General features: G+C 40.6%; 1 protein-coding gene across 3 annotated transcripts in view; it reads left to right on the top strand.

Annotated features, from left to right (window-relative positions):
* Positions 1 to 17,790, top strand: part of rgs9a (regulator of G protein signaling 9a) — a 41,099-nt gene extending 23,309 nt beyond the window's left edge. Inside the window, exons 3-10 of one of the 3 annotated variants that reach the window (XM_080446510.1) lie at positions 52 to 81; positions 633 to 694; positions 3,689 to 3,802; positions 7,143 to 7,258; positions 8,283 to 8,370; positions 11,447 to 11,585; positions 13,361 to 13,443; positions 14,806 to 17,790. In XM_080446510.1, the coding sequence (XP_080302636.1) occupies positions 79 to 81; positions 633 to 694; positions 3,689 to 3,802; positions 7,143 to 7,258; positions 8,283 to 8,370; positions 11,447 to 11,585; positions 13,361 to 13,443; positions 14,806 to 14,962 (762 nt within the window). In that variant the 5' untranslated portion in view covers positions 52 to 78 and the 3' untranslated portion in view covers positions 14,963 to 17,790. Of the gene's footprint in view, positions 1 to 51; positions 82 to 632; positions 695 to 3,688; positions 3,803 to 7,142; positions 7,259 to 8,282; positions 8,371 to 11,446; positions 11,586 to 13,360; positions 13,444 to 14,805 lie in introns of those variants that run through there. The other 2 variants (XM_080446512.1, XM_080446511.1) reach the window with 2 other exon arrangements.
* The last annotated feature ends 4,155 nt before the right edge of the window (positions 17,791 to 21,945 follow it).

Genomic DNA, 21,945 nt, shown 5'->3' with positions numbered 1-21,945 from the left:
TTATGGTTACAATGACAAATTCATAATTGTTCTCTCTCTCTCATCTTTAAGAAAATCACCTTTGACCAGTACAGACGCATGGTGAGTCATAATTTCCCTTTTTAATAAGTGATAATAACATTTAAAATGTTAGCACATGATGCAGTCAAGTTATGTTTCACCTCAGGTTCACCCCGGCAATATAAATAATGCCTAATTCACTATAAGGTTCCATTTGGAGTGTGGGGGTCAGTGGTCTAATGCATAGGTCTAGACACAACTGGGGGTCCTTGCAATTAACCCATTAAAACCGGGAAAGTATCTGTGTCATTTTTGATTTTAGCTATATTAATATAGCAAAAACTAATTTTAACCATATCCATATTTTATACATGCTTTTCAGAAATAGCAGATATACAAGCTCACAGTGCATCACTAGGTGCCTCGCTGCGAGCTTGTACATCTGCTATTAAAACTGTTTGAAAACTTTGGAGTCATTTTGCACAAATCTTCTCTTTTGGGGGTCCCTAGCACAAAACATTTTCAGATGGGGGTTGGTGGCCAAATATCTTTTTGGGGGTCCTTGGCACGAAAAAGTTTGAGAACTAGTGATTTAGAAGGCATTTGTAACATCCTAACGTTTTGTCTCCTAGAATATATTCTACGAGCAAGCAATCAGGAGTTCAAAGGTCAAATCTAGTGTGTCCCTTGGAGCGTAAGTATCTGCCACCTTTCATTGTTCTATACTTTGATAATGAATACCATATTTCCCTACATTATGTACTTACTATTGTATTTAAATGTAATATAATTCAGGAGGGATATCGTTTTGTATAGGGATATAATCTAGATTCCATTGTGATTTTCTTGTTTGGTGTCATTAAGCTCATGACTTAAAGCAGCACTATGTAACTTTTTTGTATGGATAAAATGTCATTTTGTCCAATCTGTATGGTAGTATACAATAAACATAACTTAACTACATAACTTATACAATCTGTATGTTAGAGTATGTTGATACAATATAACTTATACAATCTGTATGGTAGAGTATGTTAATACAATATAACTTATACAATTGGGGTGGTTGTATTTTGTCTCCCTGCTCTTCTATTGACACATTTAGATTGTGTCAAGATTCAAGATTCAAGAGATTTATTGTAACAAGGATGTACAAGTACACACTGTTAAAAACTTATGTTGGGGAGGTGCTCCAAAAATACGTAAATAAAACAGTTCATAAATATCAATACTAAGCTTAAATAAATTAATTAAAAACAGTAAAAAGACTAAGATCAGCATACAAAGCAAAGTAACACCACAGAAAGTTCAACACATAGACTCATTTAGCAGTCTTGTGCTGGCCTTTATACTCTGGTACCTCTTCCCAGAGGGCAGCAGATGGAATAGTCTGTTGAGGGGATGTGTGGGGTCCTTAATGATCCTCAGGGTCTTCTTGAGGCAGCGCTGGGTGTACAGCTCCTCCAGACTGGGCAGCTGACAACCAGTGATGCGCTCGGCTGTGCGCACCACCCTTCTGAGGGACTTCTGGTCCCTGTCTGTCAAAGGTCATGTCTCACCTAGACACAGGATCTGACACAGATTTTGACCTGATGGTCAAGATTCAATTTATCACCCGAGCAAGCAGGCAGGCTCTGTTTAGCTCAGGGGTAAAAATTGCAGCACTTGCGCAGGAAACCGGGTTCAAATCCGGGGTAGAAGAGGAACGTTACATAGTGCAGATTTAATCCTATTGCTTTAATTGATTCACCTATGATTACATCCGTTTTTAAACCATTGATATGCACCACATAACCAATGCACATAACACTCATACCAGTGGTAGAGATATTGAAAAAATGAGCGGTGCGTACCCAGACTGTGAAGAATTCAACATATATTCATATGAACCCTTTAAAACCGGGAACGCAATAGTCATTTTAGATTTTTAACCACATTAACCATTATTCTATACTTTGGCTATTCAAAAATAGCAGATCTACAAGCTCATAGTGCGGCTATGAGCTTGTAGATCTGTTATTTTTGTTTTAAATCGTGAAAAGTTGTGCAAATCTTTGAATATATAAGCGTTTGTAACTCAAATCTTTGCTTCTGGGGATTCTACAAATGTCTTCTAAATCCTAACAGTTTTTTTAAAAAGGTTACGTTGCTATAATCAGTGGTTCTCAAACTTTTTCATGTCAAGGACCTCCCAAAATGATGTGTTTGGTCGCGGACCCCCCCATCTCAAAATATGTTGTTCCAGGGACCCCCCAGAAGCAAAGATTGGAGTAAAAAAAATTGCTCTTTAAAAACTATAAATATTGAAAGATGTGCAGTTGTGCACACATTTTCATGATTTTTATAAAATCTACAAGCTCATAGTGCGACACTCAGAGCTTGTATATCAACTATTTTTGAATAGCCAAAGTGTAAAATAATGGTTCAAGTGGTTACACAGACTTAAGATAATGTACATCCTGCACTATAGCCCTGGTCTCTCTAACGCTCTGCCAGGCACAGTGCTATTCCCATAGACAGAAACTTCCAGTACTGTGCGAGGTCTCCAACTGTAGTAAGAATAAAGGAAACCATTTCACTACTCACCGTAATAAATGCAGTTTTATAATGAACCCCACCTTTTCTGTAAAATCCACTTTTTGGGGCAGAATGTCCGCCAGGTGGAAGTTATGGTATTTACTCCAGTGCAGCCTCTGCAGATCTGGTCAATATAAATTACCATTGAGAAGAGAGAGAGAGAGAACTCAGGACCAGGACCTCATGTGTTTTTAATGTCTTTAACAACATCTTTTTAGATGGGGGTCTGTGGCCAAATGCATATCACTTTGGGGGTCCTTCACATACATTTTTCAGAAAACTGTTAGGATTTAGAAGACACTTTTAGAATCGGCCTCAGGTCTTAATGGGTAAAACAATATATATAGACAGGAAAGAGGTACAATAGAAAATGGCTAAGTCAGCAGGGGCAGTGTGGGCGGGGTATCAAAGCCACTCTGGTCTCTCGGGGCATTAAATTTTTTTTAGGTGCATAATGACTCATACATAGACACACTAATCTTCAGGTATTTTTTTAATTAAGACTTTAAGACCCATTAAATCCCGGGAAAGCATCTCTGTAATTTCTTTGGTTATTAAACAATAGCAGATATATGAGCTCATACTGCTGTATAAGTTGTTCTCAAACGTCAAGGACCACTTGACATGAACGATATGTATTTGGCCGCGGACCCCCCATCTCAAAATATTTAGTTGGCGCGTCCATACAGGGACCTAGGCGACCGCCTAGAGCAGCAGTTTGGAGAGGCGGCAAAAAGTGTTGGCAAAAAAAAAAAAATCATATTGTTGAACAGTTAATGCAAATAAACAAGTCAGTACCAAATAAACCACCATCAGTGCTGCAGTTTTGAGGAAATCAGGTGAGAAATGCGTGCTATCATCTTGCTATATGCAGCTGTTGATATTTTATGATGGAGAAAAAAAGGACAACAAATCCCCCCCCCCCCCCCCCCCCCCCCCCCTCGCGCGGTGGACCGGGTTACCTTGCCCAGAGCGGCAATTGGGTCTGCACCGGCCCTGTGTAGATCTCCTATTTTTGAATAGCCCAAAGTATAAAATAATGGTTAAAGTGGTTCAAATCTAAAATGACAGATGCTGTGTGTGTTTTTTCCCCCCTCTTGGGCTCCTGTAGACTGGTGAAGTTTGTCACCACCTACAAGAACCACGACCCGTTCCTGGCACCGTGTTTACCCAGCAACCCCTGGCAGTCTGACAACGACACGTACTGGAACCTCAGCATGAGACGGTAAGGGACACCTTACACCCCCCCTCCACACCCCACCCCCTCCGTCCTCTGTTGGGTTGTGACCTTGACCTTTGACCATTTCGCCCGACACTTCCGGTGTTGGAAAAGTATACTCGATGTTACTTAAGTAAAAGTATCATTACTGCAATGTAGAAATGCTCTGTTACAGGTAAAAGGCCTGCGTTCAAAATGTTACTTGAGTAAAAGTACCAAAGTATTGGAATCGAAATATACCTAAAGTACCAAAAGTAAAAGTTTAAAACATTTTTGAAAATAGCAGATCGCGACGCGTTCTGAGCTTGTAGATCGGCTATTTTCAAATAGCCTATGTATAAAATAGGGTGAAAGTGGTTAATGTATGTTTTATAATATTGTAATTTATATCTGCAAAGTAACTAGTAACTAAAGTTGTCAAATAATTGTAGTGGTGTAAAAGTATACTATTTGCCTCTGAGATGTAGTGGAGTACAGGTAAAAGTACAGGAAATTGGAAATACTCAAGTAAAGTAAAAATACCGGAACGTTGTACTTAAGTACAGTACTTGAGTACATGTACTTAGTTACTTTACACCACTGGACACTTCACACGGTTAGCCTGTCATTCCCACCAGGGTTCTTGACAACACGTGCGCAGTTCTTTAGGTATTCTAACTCGGTGGTTCTCAAAGTGGACCCCCTTACGGGTCCATTTGGTTCCATTTGTACAATCTCAGAGTTCTGGTGGTCCGTGGTCTAATGCAGGGGTTCTCAGAGTGGTGTCCGGAGATCCCCAAAGCCCTATATGCCTTAGCTATTTAAAAAAATAATCTTGACATTATTTTGAAAATGTTTGAATATTTTTGTCTTTTTTAACACCACAAATCTTGTATGGGGTCCTTGGCACAAAATATTTTCAGATGGGGGTCCGCGGCCAAATACTTATCAATTTAGGGGTCCTTGGCATGAAAAAGTTTGAGAACTACTGTTCTAGCAGACAGACAGACAGACAGACAGGACGAGAACTTCATAGCATAACCTTAATCCAAGGCATTGGTTCTCAAAGTAGGGTCCGGGGACCCCCAGAGGTCCTTGAGGGGGTTCCAGGGGGTCCCCAGATAAATTAGTTGATATAGCATGGGAAAATGTTATCCACGTTAACCCTATATACATCAACTATTTGAAAATGGTCGAAGCTTGAAGAAATGTGTATTTTTTTTCTAAACATAATAGCAACATAAATCTTGTATGGATAATGGAGGTCCCTGGAACAAAATGTTTTCATGGCCTGATATATATATCAATTTGGGGGTCTTTGACATGAAAACTATTGAGAACGGTTCTCAATAGTTTTCATGAACCACTGCTTTAAGGGGGCAGACATACCTTTACACACAAAGACTAAGCCTCTTTTCTGACAGCTGTCTTATTCTGACAGGATTAGGATTAGTTTACAAACAATTAGCCAGTTTGACCCTCGCGTCCAGCATTAGAAAGTAGGCTAAACCTGGTAAAGCACTTTCAACTTGTATTCTGCCTATGAGGGCGGATTCTGCCAATGCTTTTCAATGGGAACGCCCATTGTTGCCATTTGTGGATTTCCGCAAAAAAAAACGCTCCGTTCCCATTGAAAAGCATTGCCAGAACCCGCCCGCATAGGCAGAATTAAAGTTTGGCGTGACCGCACCCTCAACCTGGCATCCGTATACTGGCCATGGCATTATTGGCAAAACAAAAAATCTTCACAAAGAGTTTCACTATTTCACAAAATCTTTCAGAAAATGTCTAAAATGTTTAAAGTAGGGCTTAAAGGAGAATTTTGGACCACGTTTTTCTTACCTTTTCTATGATGTTGTGATATCCTCGGATGAATGGTACGGTAGAAAGAATTCATAACTCCATCCCGGGTCCGCCACAGCAAAAAAAAAAATCTATCTCGAGATTTCAATCTCGTATAGTGAGACTTCCGGTGGGGCGCATTCAACACAATCACATTGCATAGTGTTCTGTCACTATGAACGTCAGATTTCACCAAAATAAAAAAGCTATCAAAATATGCGATCTAGCGCAAGGCCTATTGGCGCACGTTTTTAGCTGTGGCGGACCCGGGATGGAGTTATGACATTTTTCTACTGTACCATTCATCCTAAGATATCATAACACAGAAAAGGTAAGAAAACCGTGGTCCAAAATTCCTCTTTAAAGCAGCACGTCACCCATTTTAAACATTATCTTTATGTAATTGCTCCTCACTCATTATAAGATGGCACCATTTTTGGCTTACTCTAAATCGCTCTGGATTAAGAGCGTCTGCTAAATGCCTAAAGTGTAAATTATAATTGTAATTTGTGTCTACTCACTCTGTGTCTCATTGGTGGGTTGTGGACAGTTCCCAAACCTGCCTACCAGTGACATCATCGACGGGGATTCCAAGCTAATAGAAACTACAGCCTTTTTCTTCCTGGAAAGTTAGCATTGTTAATAAAGGTTTTTGTACATAGTGGTATTTTTTTCTCTGTTTCTTATGTTGATTTGAACTGTTTGGTTGCTACTATATATGTCTATGAAATTAATTCAAGGACCCCAACGGAAACAAGTCCGCAAGGACTTTTTTGGTCGGACCTTTTAGACAAAAGTATTATAAATCTAACTGTGCTGTTTTACATTCTTTTGCCTAATAAAAATTTCAATCAATCAATCAATCAATCAAATGATCAAACCTGCCTACCAACGATGGAAGCAAAGAGATCAGCTGTTTGTATGTGGAGATTTGGTGTAGAGGGAAAAAGGAGGGGGCCAAGTACAGACCCCTGGGGGACCTTAGTCAACTAAATATATCTCTGCTGTCTGGCAGAAACCAAACTCCAAAATGTTCATTTTTCAGAAAATGGAAAAAAGTTTAGGAGGTTTTGTTCATCATTGATAAGAACATCTGAATGGACCTCCAAGCTCACAATGAGGTTGGAGGTCAAAAGGGGGTGGAGCCTGGAGTCAGCAAAACCAGCTAACTCCACCCCCCTTTGGCGGAGTTAGCTGGTTTAGCAGAAAGTTTGAGGATCCAATGGAGTTAGCTGGTTTTGTCAGAAGCGCTTTTTAGTGCTTTTCATTGGTTCAATACTTGTTTTACCAACACACAGACGTAAAGGGTGTTCAATGGCCCTGATTTATGGAAAAAAATTAACTTTTTATTTTAGCCAAAAGTATCACACAACCTTTACGTGGCTTAACATTTATGCTGTGTACCGAGCTGGTGTGGGGACATGAGTACTGTGTGAGTGAATGTCTTCATGTGTCCACAGGGTGGACATATTTGAGTTAGACATTTGGGGACATGTTTGACCGTAATGACTTTATGTGTCCACAGGGTGGACGTCCCCACTAAGCTCCGTGTGGAACGCTGGTCCTTCAGCTTCTGGGAGCTTCTCAGTGACCTGCGCGGACGAGACGACTTCAAGGTATTCCTCAAGAGAGAATTCAGTGGTGAGTTTGTGTCTGTGTGTGTGTGTGTGTGTGTGTGTGTGTGTGTGTGTGTGTGTGTGTGTGTGTGTGTGTGTGTGTGTGTGCAGGGGCGCCGATTTATGTCTGCGCAATTGGGTGCGCAACGCACGCGCGGCCAGCGCCATGAAGTGCAGATTTTTTTTTTATGAGTTTGTGATGGGTGCTCGTCATTTCTCCTGGGTGCTTTAACCCCGAGGCACCCACAGTATCGGCGCCCTTGTGTGTGTGTGTGTGTGTGTGTGTTTCTATTGCGAAGACCAAATGTCACCACAAGTATAGTAGAATTTTCCTTGGCCTCATTGTCGTTTTATGGCTTAAAAAAAAGATTTGCGGAGTTAAGCACAATACATAACTCCTTCTGACGTCCAAACTTTTGTTCGGTAAAGGGAGGTGATGTAACTACAAATTGACGTCATTGCGAACTTCGGAAGGGCGGTCTCAAAACTTTCCCTCGGAAACCCGCGCCCCTCGAAATGTTCGGACTTTCCGAACTATAGTTCACAAAGCCTGCCCGAACCCCGACGTCGCAGTGGGGGAAAAAGTACTCACATTTCTTACTTAAGTAAAAGTATCAATACTGCATTGTAGAGATACTCTGTTACAAGTAAAAGTCCGGAATTCAAAATTTACTTGAGTAAAAGTACAAAAGTATTAGTATCAAAATGTACTTAAAGTACCAAAAGTAAAAGTACTAAAATGTTTGAAAATAGCAGATCTACAAGCTCACAACGCGTCACAATGCGACGCGTTGTGAGCTTGTAGATCGGCTATTTTCAAATAGCCTACGTATAAAATGGGGCTGAAGTGGTTAATGTAAGTTTTATAATGTAATAATTTATATCTGCAAAGTAACTAGTAACACTAAGTAACTAGTGTGTGTTTGGTGTGTGTGTGTGTGTGTGTGTGTGTGTGTGTGTGTGTGTGTGTGTGTGTGTGTGTGTGTGTGTGTGTGTGTGTGTGTGTGCGCGTGTGTGTGTGTGTGTGCATGTGTGTGCGCGTGTGACAGGGGAGAACTTGGCCTTCTGGGAAGTGGCAGAGGAGATGAAGTGGGGAGCTGCGGGAGACATGACGACACAATCTGCGAGCATTTTCAAGTGAGTTGAGCACAAATAATGACTGTGCGTGCGTGCGTGCGTGCGTGCGTGCGTGCGTGCGTGCGTGCGTGCGTGCGTGCGTGCGTGCGTGCGTGCGACGTACATCAACCAATAAAGGGATGTATCACTTTCAAACATATTCGGGGTCAATTTTACTTCCACTCAGAATTTTGTGAACACCCAGACAGTTTTTAAGTTGCTTGATTTGAAATTTAGATATTTGATTTTATCAGACTTTCTATATGAACCCATTGTAACTTCAAACTCCATTTTAATCATGATAAATTAATCGAAAACACCCGTCCTTTGGTTCTGGTGACTGATATTGTCTTTCTAATGCTTGAGGATACCGTGTATTTTCAATGACTTTTTTCATTTATTTTTTATAATTTGTTTTAAAAAAAATACAAAAATACAAAAAATAAATAAATAATGAAATGGGTAATCGAAAAAAACATGGCCCCCTCACATATTAGGAGGGCATTATGAGTCACCAAAACCAAGGACGGGGAATCTATCGTGGTTAAAATGGAGTTTTTATTAACTCATTCACTGCCAGATTTATTTCTGGCTGTGTTTGCCCACTGCCAGCAATTTTCATATTTTTTTATACTTTCAACAGGTCACAAAAAATGGTATTCATTATGATCGCAAGTCCAATCGTTTGTAAACAGACAGGCTGTCTGTGCATGTCGCCCAGACAACAAACATTCCGATCGGCTCAGAGTCCTTCTCACGCAACCCTGTGTAAACACGCCATTTATCGTCAAAATTGGACGGTTCACATACTTTTTCAGCTCGCCACAGAAAATGTACATCCATTATGATCGCGTGTGTAACTGTTTGTAGACACACAGGGTAGGTGTGTGAGTGGCCCAGAGAACAAATATTAAATCCGCGACATTCCATTCTCCAGTAGTAGCAGTTTGTAAACAGCGTGTCTGACGGAGCACGGCGGAGAAAAAAAAAGCAGAGAAAATGTCGTTTCAGAGGGAGAGTTAAACAGGGAGCAGACGGAAATGGAAATCTTGGATTGACGTTATTTCCCTATCCGGGTGTGTTACAATGAAATATATCACTACGAGAGATGAAGAACGGTGAGATCATATATAAAATCAAATAAAAACAATTATTACGTTTTTTACGTCAGTGGCAGAATTGGTAATTGGGAAAAAAATAGTTTTTACATCAGTGTTTTACGACTTTTTCACTGTCTGTCACACGGAAGCTATGTGCCAGACAGTGGATCGCAACCGTGTGCTCACTGCTCCGGCCATGCACAGTGTTTACGAGAGATGAAATAACTCCTGGGAATAATTCCTGTACAGCGACAATGTTAAAGAGCCTTTTCGCTGTCCACGTCAGAGGAAAAGGACACAGACTAAAGACAGGACGTCCCATCGCGTCATAAAGAGCTCATACCGGTAGATCAGATATTTTCGAATAGGCGAAGTATAAAATGTTTAAACATGTTCGCGGTCAATTTAACGTCTACTCTGGCTTTCGTGAGCACCCCGAACTGTTTAAGTTGCTTGATTCAGTATTTAGATATTAATATTAACGCCCCTTTCTTATTAAGGTGTCCGGGTAACTCAGTCGGTAGAGCACTAACCTCGCATCACCAGTCTTTCCACCTCGGAGGAAAGCCTGGTATACGTTATTAAATTGCCCGTGTGATCCGGTCTAGGCCATACCTACTGAAAGAAAAGAAAAAAGAAAGGTTCCGGCTTCCGGGCGTTGCGGGTTCCGGTTTTGCGGAGCCGCTTTGTTTTGGTTCCACTGTTTGTTTCCCCAATCCCTATTTAAATAGTATAGAATTTCCCTGTGGGATAACAAAGGTAGACAGACGCTAAATAGTCTCCGGAAAGTACACTCACATTTATATTGATTTTGTATTTAGAAAATAAGCTCAACTACGTCGCATCAAGGATTTTATTAGGTAGGCCCTTTTACAATGCCCTTGATCGCGGCCGGAGTGACCGGAGGGTGAGGCTTGGGGGTTCTGGCCGCCTGATGACGCGGATGACGCGCCTTTTGACGTAGGGTTACTTCCGCTCCCGACCGGATCATAAACCCGAAAAAGGTGTTGATCCCAGGCTAGTAGTGTCACGATGAGGTTCTGGAGATGTAGGACTCAAATGCAGAACGACAGATACAGGCCAAGCAGTGACTATTCAAGGAGGTTTATTTCTCAACAAACCCACACTGGGAAATCACAAGGAAGCATGGACTTAGGTATACACTAGAATTAACAAAGACTTGGAAAACACATGGGACAAGAACTAACCACATCAAAATACAACGACGAACGGACAAAGAACGTAATACACAGGGGCATACATATAGACAAGGACTAACTAGACACAGGTGAACACAACAGAAAATCAACATTGGGATAGGCTAGGGGACTAAGGGGACACAGGTGGAAACACTGGGAATCACAGGACTAGTAGACAAGACAGGTACGGATAACTAAGCAGACAGGAAACACAAGGAACAATACTACATAATAAAACACCAGGGTAACAAACTACACAGAACACAACACACAACTAAAAGACCAAAACAGAACAGGAATACAAAGTAAAAGTCCAAAAGTAATAAACACAGACAATGTCCAAGGGCTGAGGAGCGGACCGTGACAAGTAGAGCACTGACCTTTGGACCACAGTGTACTGGGATCCATTCTGGACACTGCCACCTCAACGTATTACTTACGGGTTACTTAGAAATGTGTTACGTACTGGGAGCTGATGGTAGGTGACTAGTGTTGTTTTCAGTACTGGGAGCAGATGGTAGGTGCTGTTTAGCTGATGGTAGGTGTTGTTCTCAGTAGTGGGAGCTAATGGTAGGTGTTGCTCTCCACCTTAACAATCCATCGTCTATCACACTGAAAAGGGGATAGACTCCCTCATTTACAGATCTGTCCGTAACAGCACTGGTGCGCCAGATGGATCATGTTTACTGACACTGTGTGTGTGTGTGTGTGTGTGTGTGTGTGTGTGTGTGTGTGTGTGTGTGTGTGTGTGTGTGTGTGTGTGTGTGTGTGTGTGTGTGTGTGTGTGTGTGTGCGCAGTACATTCCTGAAACCCGGAGCCCCTCGTTGGATCAACATAGACGGTCGTACCATGGGTCTGACAGTGAAGGGTCTAGATCATCCTCACCGCTACGTTCTGGACGCCGCGCAGACGCACGTCTTTCTGCTTATGAAGAAGGTGTGTCTGGCGCCCTCTTACGTCATCTTCTGACACACACACACACGCACGCACGCACGTACGCACACACACACACACACACACACACACACACACACACACACACACACACACACACACACACACACACACACACACACACGCACACACACACACACACACACACACAGAACACACACAGAACACATACTGTAGTACCTCTGGACCTCTCATACAGTAGGTCAAGATATTAACTGTGAAGTATGCAGAAATAAACACAATCTACCATTTCATTGCCGTCAGGAACCCTATTAGTACTTTAATAGTAACAAAGTAATATGCATGTAAGTTAAGCTTAAAGTCTGCTTACAGGAAAGTTTCAGAAAAAGTCAGAAACCTTTTAAAATAAGGGGGGGGGACACTCAGACAGAGACTGAGTGTGTCTCGTTGCGAGCGTGTTGCTCCACTCGTTAATTCATTTGCTTCAGGTGTGTAAGCCCAGCGAAGCTTATTAAAGTGGTCATTGGGCAAAAGCAGAGCCTCCGCGACTGTGTTGGTGGACAAACATAGCAGTAGTTGGCCACTGTTTGGCAATACTTGTTGCTATAGCATGCTAATGAGTGCTAAGTGCTAACAAGTAACAACAAACAAATGTATGCTATTAAGCGCGCGCGCGCGCACACACACACACACACACACACACACACACACACACACACACACACACACAGTGTAGGACAGTCGTTCTAAAAGTGGGGTCCGGGGATCCCCAGCAAAATTATGGGTAGTTAAGAACCAAATGGACCCTTATGGGTCTGTAACTCGGAGTGTACAAACCAAATGGACCCTTATGGGTCTGTAACTCAGTGTCCAAATGGAACCAATTGGTCACAATTTTCAAAGATAGGCCTACTGGAGAAACTTTTCAATAGCAGACTAGATTATTTTTTGGAAAGATTTAATGTATCCTACTCTCAGAGAGTCAATATGGTTTTTAGTTTTAAAAGATCAACATCTCAGGCATTGAGGAATCCATTGAAAGAATCACAGATGCAATTGGAATATTAATTTACCTCAAAAAAGCTTTTGACACTATCTATCACAACATATTAATAAACAAACTGGAGAAAATTGGTATTAGAGGCAGTAGACTGGATTAAAACAAAGTTATTGTCGTCAACAGTTTGTGAAGCTGGGCAAATACAGCTCAAATCATTTGGACATTGCTTGTGGCGTCTCCCAGGGGTCAGTATTGGGGCCCAAACCTTTTATTCTTTACATCAATGATATTTGCCAAGTTTCTAAGCTGCTGTCACTGGTCCTTTTTGCAGTTGACACAAATGTTTTTTGCTCTGGGGATTATCCAGATAATAATATAAAATAATTTGGAATAAACAGGCATTGCTTTTTCAAATTCAGTGTTTACTATTGTTTTTCAGAATGGACAAAACTGTTTTTTATATCGATCATATCGACATCGGTTATATCGGTTATCGGCCATAACAGCAATATATTATATCGGATATCGATATCGGCCAAAATGTCTCATCGGTGCATCCCTAGTTTATTTTTGTGGGTTGCCCTTGGTACCTTGCTTTTCGGCCAATCTTTGTGCTTGGTTCGCTAGACTGTTTTATGAGTGTAAAGCACTTTGTAAACTTTGTTGTGAAAGGTGCTATAAATACAAAATATATATTATTTGTATTTGTATTATTATTATTACTTTTCGTGTTATTAGTACTTGAAACACTTCCAGTGCCATAGTTAGTTGTTTATGAATGTTTCCTCTGCTACAGGATACATTCTTCAGATACCTGAAATCCCCCGTCTATAAAGAGATGCAGAAGAAAGCTCTGAACCCCGAGCCTCATAACTTCAGGTTGGTCCTTCATACAAGTCTGGAAAGTTACTAAACGTACATTTTCTCAAGCACTGTACTTATAAAGTAGCATTTTTATTATGTTTTTAAAAATATATATATTTATATATATTATATCTATACTCTGCTATATGGAGGTGCTTGGTAACTTAGTGAGAAAGCACAGATGGCTTCAGAATATTGTATGCATTAAAGAGATGTTGTAATTAAATTAACCCATTAAGACCTGAGGCCGATTCTACACAATTCTACTGAATCAGTAGTTTTCAAACTTTTTTTGCCAATGACCCCCAAATTGATTGATGTATATTTGGCCGTGGAACCCCATCTGAAAATGTTTTGTGCTAGGGACACCCCCAGAAGAGATGTGTTGTTTTTTATTCTAAAAATAACAGACATTCAAGCTCGCAGCGCGGCACAAAGTGACGCGTTGTGAGCTTGTAGATCTGCTATTTTTGAATAGCCAACGCAAAAATCTAAAAATGACACATTGACTGCCAGAGTTTATTCATAATGTACTCACCCCTGTGCCAGCAATTTGCGTGTTTTTTAATTTTTTTGTTTTGTAATTTTTCATTCAAATACATTCTCTGATTGTGTTGTCAAGCACCTACGATTGTTCCACCAGTAGAGAGCAGCACATCCAAACATTGATCACCTCGCTCACCCCCTCCCAAACAGGCCCACGTCATATCCGGTCATTCAAAGGATGTGACGTTTTCGACAATTCCCGGCCCGCTGATCGGCCTGAAAACGATGTGATACACTACGACGATGACTGTTAGTCACCCGGACCAAAGAAAATAGAAGTTGAGCTGTCCGTTTGTCTTTTATACCGTGTGAAAAACCGTGTTTTTCCTTATTCTGGCCGAAAATCACCGGAGAAAAACAACGTGACCCGGAAATGATTTTTTTTTTTACATCCGTCTCCGGGTGAGTGTGACGTAAGTGGAAAACGAAAGTGTTGATGAGAAATAAACACAGCCGTGCGATCACAGATTAAACAATGAAAATTCAAAACAACGCGTCAACCCGTTCTTTGGAATCCTGGCACTCAAGCGATGGATTTGAAAGAACGGGTTTACGCGATCTTGGCACTGTATGTGTTAATGTGTTAAGCTACTGGCTTTTTACCACCATGATGCAATGCAGGGCCTGATTTTTTATTTATTTTTCTAAATGGGGGGAATTCCCCTGTTATATGCTTCACATAGGTGGGGGGGGGGGGGGGGGAGAGAGAGAGAGAGAGAGAGAGAGAGAGAGAGAGAGAGAGAGAGAGAGAGAGAGAGAGAGAGAGAGAGAGAGAGAGAGAGAGAGAGAGAGTGTTCTTGTAAGCGTTCATTTGTTTTGTGTCCACCTAAGTGATGCCCAGTTGCAGCAGAACGCCAGCAGCAGAAACCCAGGCATCCATCCCATCGTCCTGTGGAAACAGGAGGAGGAGGAGCGCGCCAAGGCGGCCGTGGCCTCCGCCCCCGTCGATGTCAAGGCCATGATGAGCAAGATAGACAGGAAGAAATAAGACCTAAACTGTACGCCCAGAGGGACAATACTTCCTCCACAGGTCTTCCCACTGATAAAGGCTCTGTTTCATTTAGTGTAGTACAGCTGTTCTCAAACGTTTTAATTTCACAAACCCCCATAACTCTGAGCGTGTCCAAATGGACCCAAATGGACCCTTTCAGGTCCATTTGAGCAGTGGTGGAAAAAGTACTCAAATTATTTACTTAAGTAAAAGTACCAATACTGCAATATAGAAATACTTTGTTACAAGAGTCCAGAATTAAAAATGTACTTTAGTAAAAGTACAAAAGTATTGGCATCACAATGTACCTAAAGTACCAAATGTAAAAATACTAAAATGTTTGAAAATATCAGATCTACAAGCTGTTTTAAAATAGCCTAGGTATAGGGCTAAAGTGGTTAACGTGTGTTTCATAATATCATAATTTATATCTGCAAAGTAACTAGTAACTAAACTTTTCAAATAATTGTAGTGGAGTAAAGGTTTAATATCTGAGATGTAGTGTAAGACAAACTGGTGTAGCAGAGTGTTTCCAGTGAGCCAACATGCACTGACTCTGTCTGACCAGAATGGAACAGAGCCTTCATTAGTATCATTGGTAACACCTGTGAAGGAAGTGAGGAAGAGGCCCAATTTAATTCCAACATGGCCGATGTGCATGGAGCGTATTTACAGGACATACTGCTGCATGATGTGAGTCAGTGGTTCCCAACCATTTCTTTCCTTGGAGCCCCCCCCCCTTCTTACATACATCTGACAAAGTTGAGACACACACACACACACACACACCAGCCTGATCTCCAGAGATTACCGTAACATTGCACGGAACGAGTGCACTTCATTCCGTGGATAGTCGCCTCGGAACTCCCAAATTGCGTGCATATGTACGGCGAGTCCCACGGTGGGCGTAACCAGTCGCAACACGGAAAAACCCGGAAGCAGAGCAGTCCCCACAATAAAATTTACGATTCTGTGCCTATCGGTACATAACTCAAACGGCGCTGAGTAGGCACAGGCGAATGTCACACCGTTCAGGACGGCAACTCGGTCGCCTTAGCTCCCTCGGTGGTCCTTCACGGGGTGACAATTCGCCTGTGACTGCGCGCCTCCGAAATGGTTTTGTCACAAAGGGAGCGCCGTACCAAATGCACGCAATTCGGGAGTTCCGAGGCGGCTATCCACGGAATGAAGTGCACTCGTTCCGTGCAATGTTACGGTAATCTCTGGAGATCGGGTTGCACACACACACACACACACACACACACACACACACACACACACACACACACACACACACACACACACACACACACATACACACACACACACACGCGTGTACACTTGTGTTTTTCAGATATGTTAACCACTTAGTTAGCATATTTTGAAGCATTATTACTGTATGACAAGTTGGACTGTTATCACATTGTGACCATACAGACAGATAGTGGATGAAAGCAAGTTATGATTTTGTGCAACATGTTTAAAATGTGGGATGTTGGACACCAGGTCGGGAACCACTGATGTAAACCATCCATTGTCAACTGAAAGATGTTATTTTTTTAGTTGAAACTATTTGTCAAGTGACACAGTCCTGTGATATAAAGTATAATGCCTGATTTATACTCTGTAGTAACATGGTGTTGATTGAAGTGTAAATTAAGCTTACTGTAAATGAGCAAGAGACCACTCTAGAGACCAGTGGGGTAAAGTAACTAAGTACATTTACTTAAGTACTGAACTTAAGTACTGTACTTAGTACACTGTTGAGGAATTACTGGATTATTTTTCCATTATCTTCTATTCCACTACATCTCAGAGGCTAATATTGTACTTTTACTCCACTACAATTATTTGACAGCTTTAGTTACTAGTTACTTTGCAGATTCAGATTATTATCACAAAACATACATTAACCACTTCAGCCCTATATATATTTCTATATTTCTATATATATCTATCTTCAAGATCTTCAAGATCACGATGAGTTGCGATGCGACGCATCGTGAGCTTGTATATCTGCTATTTTCAAAAGATTTGTATACATTTTGAACTTGTGACATGGGACATTCTGCACAATGAGTACTTTCTACGTTTGGTACTTTAAGTACATTTTGATACCAATACTTTTGTACTTTTACTCAAGTACATTTTGAATACCTTACTTTTACTTGTAACAGAGTATTTCTACATTGCAGTATTGATACTTTTACTTAAGTAAAAAAAAAAATACTTTTTCCACCACTGCTAGAGACAGATGTTGCTGCTATAGAGACATCCCTGATGAACTAGTGACGATCTTTTAGTTACATCTGACCAGTGTGACTCTGACAACTAAATGAATGATGCTCTTTTCTCTGTTGAGCTAAATGAAGGAAATAACACGTGCAGTTTGAGTGTTTTGACAGATACTGTACGTCACTGTAGTGACACACATCTGTCCAGTACAGATGGATTGTGTCTACAGGTAGTTTGTACAAGCTAATACACAAACATCTGGATTAAGGAAACCTTTCACTTAGGTCAATCAAAGAGGAACTATCAAGGTATCAATCCATGAAACAGATGATGTTAAACCATGATGATATTGACTTAATGAACATACATGTTTGAGTGTATATGTAATTTATGGAGTATAGATTATTGCTCATATATGAGTGAAAAGTGTTTTGAGAATGTTGGTAATTTGTCATTTGATGCACTTCAACAGACCAGTATATTTTCAGATCAGGATTTGATCATGACCCAGAATGTTTCACTGATTATGAGGTCAGGGCCTCATACGGCATATGAAATGATATTCTATTAAAGTTGTTGTTTCTCTGTCAGCCTGTCAAAATGTCTCCCAAAACTCCCCCAACTGACTGGTTAAGAAAACACTGAGCCATCAGCTCACAGTACAAACTCTGTAATTCATATTTACAAGACCATGATGTGTGAAATGTTTGTTCTACAGTATAATCATAAACCACACAGCAAATGTATCAGTGTGTTTGTGGGCTAGAAGGCACAAATCTGTGTGTGAAAGATTCAAACAAAACAATAAATGATGAATGAGTACAACATGGTTGACATGATGACTATTTTATGCCTCTGCACGCACACACACACACACACGCACGCACGCACGCACGCACACACTCACGCACACGTGTGACTCATGTCACACCAGTGACTTTAAAGGCACCAGCCCAGCTTTGATGAGGGTAATCACCTTATTCGAGATTATTTATTTTATTATAATGGTATATATTACATATTACAGACATCTAAGTTGTCAGTTTAGGCCTACAATGCTCTCATGTGTATTATACATAAAGTCCACACTGTTAGCGCTGTTCCCATAGAAAACAATGGATACGCATTGTCTGATTCTGAGCTGTATGAATTCTAGCTCCAATCGGAACCTCTCCCTCCGCTATGTAGCTCCGAGATGAGGTTCCACGATTGTCGGTGCGGTTTGACCGGGACATTTTCGAATATTTTCCACTTTACATGATTCTTACCCCTTTCCGCACATCGTATCCAAAAAGTAAAGGTATTCTGCACTGCTCTCAGATGTTTTAACTTCTAGCGCCAAAGAAAAATGTAACTGACGGGTTGAAACAAGTGTTTAAATCGCTTAAAATGTTATCCTGTGGCCAGTCAACCCCCGTCCGCATGCGCAGTACTGCTCCCGTAAGATTGCATTGGGAAACATGGCCACAGGCTAACATTTTAAGCGATTTAAACGCTTATTTCAACCCGTCAGTTCGATTTTTCTTTGGCACTAGAAGTTAAAACATCTGAGAGCAGGGACCTCATCTCGGAGCGGTAGCGGAGGGAGAGGTTCCAAATGGGGCTACATGAATTAATGTGACCAGCGTGAGACCTGTATGTTTTATGTCCCCTCAATGACACAACTCTTCCTCACGAAGTGAGGCGCTGTGAGCTTGTAGATCTGCTATTTTTGTATAGCCAATGCAAACATGTAATTAGTTACACAGATGCTTTCCCCGTACTATAGCCTACCCGACGTTTGCATCATACGCTCTAACCTTTAATTGCCTTTCAATAAAACCATATTTGATAGACATAAGTATCGCCAACATGTTACTGATTATAGAGAATGTAAAATTATTGTAATCCGTTCTGTATGTCCTGCGCAACGGATTAATGAAATATAGTGTGATTCGGAGCAAATAGCATCGCGCAGCACAAATCGTTGTGTTTGAATAGACTGACTAACCAGTGAGGACCGATGAGCCAGGAATGCTATAGCGCTGGGAATCTGACCCACAGGTTTACTGATTTAGGAGAAAAAGAAAGCTTTCCATCTCAGCCCATCCTATCCTATATTAAATTTGCCTTAAGGGTGGGTGGATGGGCGGGTGGGCCGATGGTGGATGGTGATCTGCATTGTGGTGTGGACTAATGAAGTTCCAGCCCACTTCTCACTTTGTTGACAGTTTATTCTGGTAAGAATACACATTACACACACGTCTCTGCAGTGACATCTTTTGGTGTAACACACCCAACCCTCAGCACGCCTTGGGCAAATCTCATTTAGACTGGCCTATTCTAACAATCAATAAACATACAACACATCACAGTATCACAGTAAATATACAGACTTTGAAAAAATAGTTTGCTGAGGAACACATCTTACCTTGGGCAAATCTCATTTAGACTGGCACCACTCTAACATGGATGCCCATGTCTATCAATGAGGTGCCGCCCACTAAACAAAAATAAATGCACACTGTTGCTCCAATCTGCACCAAACTTGGTACAAACACTGTTCAGGGGTCTGCCATGACAATAGTCACACCAGGGGCCAATCAAGGGACCCCAGTGGCCTCAGGCACACCACTGCTCCAATCCTCACCAAACATGGCACAAATGCTGTTCAGGGGTCTGCCATGACAATAGTCACACCAAAAACTGGCCATAACTTCCAACTTCCAACATCCATTGCTCTGATCAGCGCAATATAGAACTAGATTTGAAAATCTAATATAGCAAATAAGCAGAGGCTGAGTTATTTTCCCTTGCTTTTCATTGATGATGAACAACGATAAAGTACTACTTTATGCTGCACTCCCCAAGCAATGCACTATATAGTACTGTACTGTTCTGAATTTATGTTAACACACAAATGTTCCAGTGCAATTACACATTGCTAATGTTTTATGGGTAAAATGCTGCTTATACCTGGGCTATTTGAAAATAGCCGATCTACAAGTTCACAACGCAATGCGACACGTTGTGAGCTTGTAGATCGGATATTTTCAAACACTATTATACTTTTACTTTTGGTACTTTAATTATATTTTGATGCCAATACTTTTGTACTTTTACTTAAAGGTAGGGTGATATTTTTTGTAACGGGAGTCTCCGTGTCTCTCCCGCTCTTTAATAAACAGAAAATACATTTTCAGGAAGGTGACAACATTTCAGCCAATCAGGAGAGAGGACCCATCAGCTTCACCTTTAATAGTGATCCAGTTCCAGTGATCTGTATCCTGACTGAGTTCTCTATCCTGAAAATGCATTTTCTGTTTAATAAAGAGCTGGAGAGACATGGAGACTCATGTTGAACAAACACTCTATAGCAATTAATATCACAATATAGAGCTATAACACTGTCACTGAACATACACTCTATACAGTAATGAGTACTATCAGAATATAAAGCTATTTAACACTTATTTTAGCCAAAGAAAATCATTTACCCTACCTTCAAGTTTTTGAACACGGGCCTTTTACTTGTAACAGAGTATGTTTATTATGTGGTATTGTTACTTTTACTTAAAATATCGGAGTACTTCTTCCACCACTGGTGACAGCAGTAGAGAGGAGGTTACACCCATGTGGGCTCACACTGGACATGTCATTATGCACACCCAGGTCACTTACACCCCATAATAGTCATGTGTTAGTGCTGCTGAACTATACATGTAGTCAAGTACTGTACTTAAGCAACATTTTGAGGTAATTGTATTTTACTTGAGTATTTCCAATTTCCAATACTTTTACTTTTACTCCACTACATCTCAGAGACAAATATTGTGCTTTTTCTCCACTGCAATTATTTGAAAACTTATTACTCAGTCAAATTAGCAATTGAGTTAAAGTACTGGTATACTTTCTTTTAAAAAGTACAAATTGCAAAGTATAATATTTGTTTTATTTCAATGCAGTGCAGTATTGGAATTTAGACATTTCCCCCCAAAAAAATATAAGTATCCAAAAATACAAATAATACTAATACTCAAGTAAAAGTACTTTGTTACTGTCCACAACAGGCAACAGGCTGCATCCCTTCACCTGCAGCAGGACAACAGAGAGAAGAGAATTATTAATGGAGATGGTTTTAAAAGAACACCTGGACCTTGCTGTTCCCTGCTGGTTCCACCCACCTAGCAACACAACACCAGTGGTGGAAAAAGTACTCACATTTCTTACTTAAGTAACAGAGTATTTCTACAATGCCGTATTGATAATACTGCATTGTAGAAATACTCTGTTACAAGTAAAAGTCTGGAATTAAAAAAATACTTTAAAAGTGAAAGTACAAAAGTATTGGTATCAAAATTTACTTAAAGTACCAAAAGTAAAAGTACTAAAATGTTTGAAAAGCCTGAAATAGGGCTAAAGTGGTTAATGCATGTTTTATAATGTAATAATTTATATCTGAAAAGTAACTAGTAACTAAAGTTTTCAAATAATTGTAGTGGAGTAAAAGCACAATATTTGCCTCTGAGATGTAGTGGAGTAGAAGTAAAATAATAGACAATTGAAAATACTCCAGTAAAGTAAAAGTACCTCAAAATTGTACTTAAAAGTACAGTACTTGAGTAAATGTACTTAGTTACTTTACACCACTGTAAAATAATAAATAGGTTGGGAAACACTTCTCTAATCTGTGTGATTGACATGTTTTAGGTGCAGGCAGCGCAAGAGATAGAGATGAACTCTGGTCTCCACATCATAAAACCAGT

The sequence above is a fragment of the Gymnoscopelus braueri genome (genome assembly GCF_963280865.1).
Source record: "Gymnoscopelus braueri genome assembly, chromosome: 13".
Classification (NCBI taxonomy): Eukaryota; Metazoa; Chordata; class Actinopteri; order Myctophiformes; family Myctophidae; genus Gymnoscopelus; species Gymnoscopelus braueri.
The sequence above is the reverse complement of the archived record's forward strand: the minus strand, read 5'-3'. Positions and strand labels throughout refer to the sequence as shown.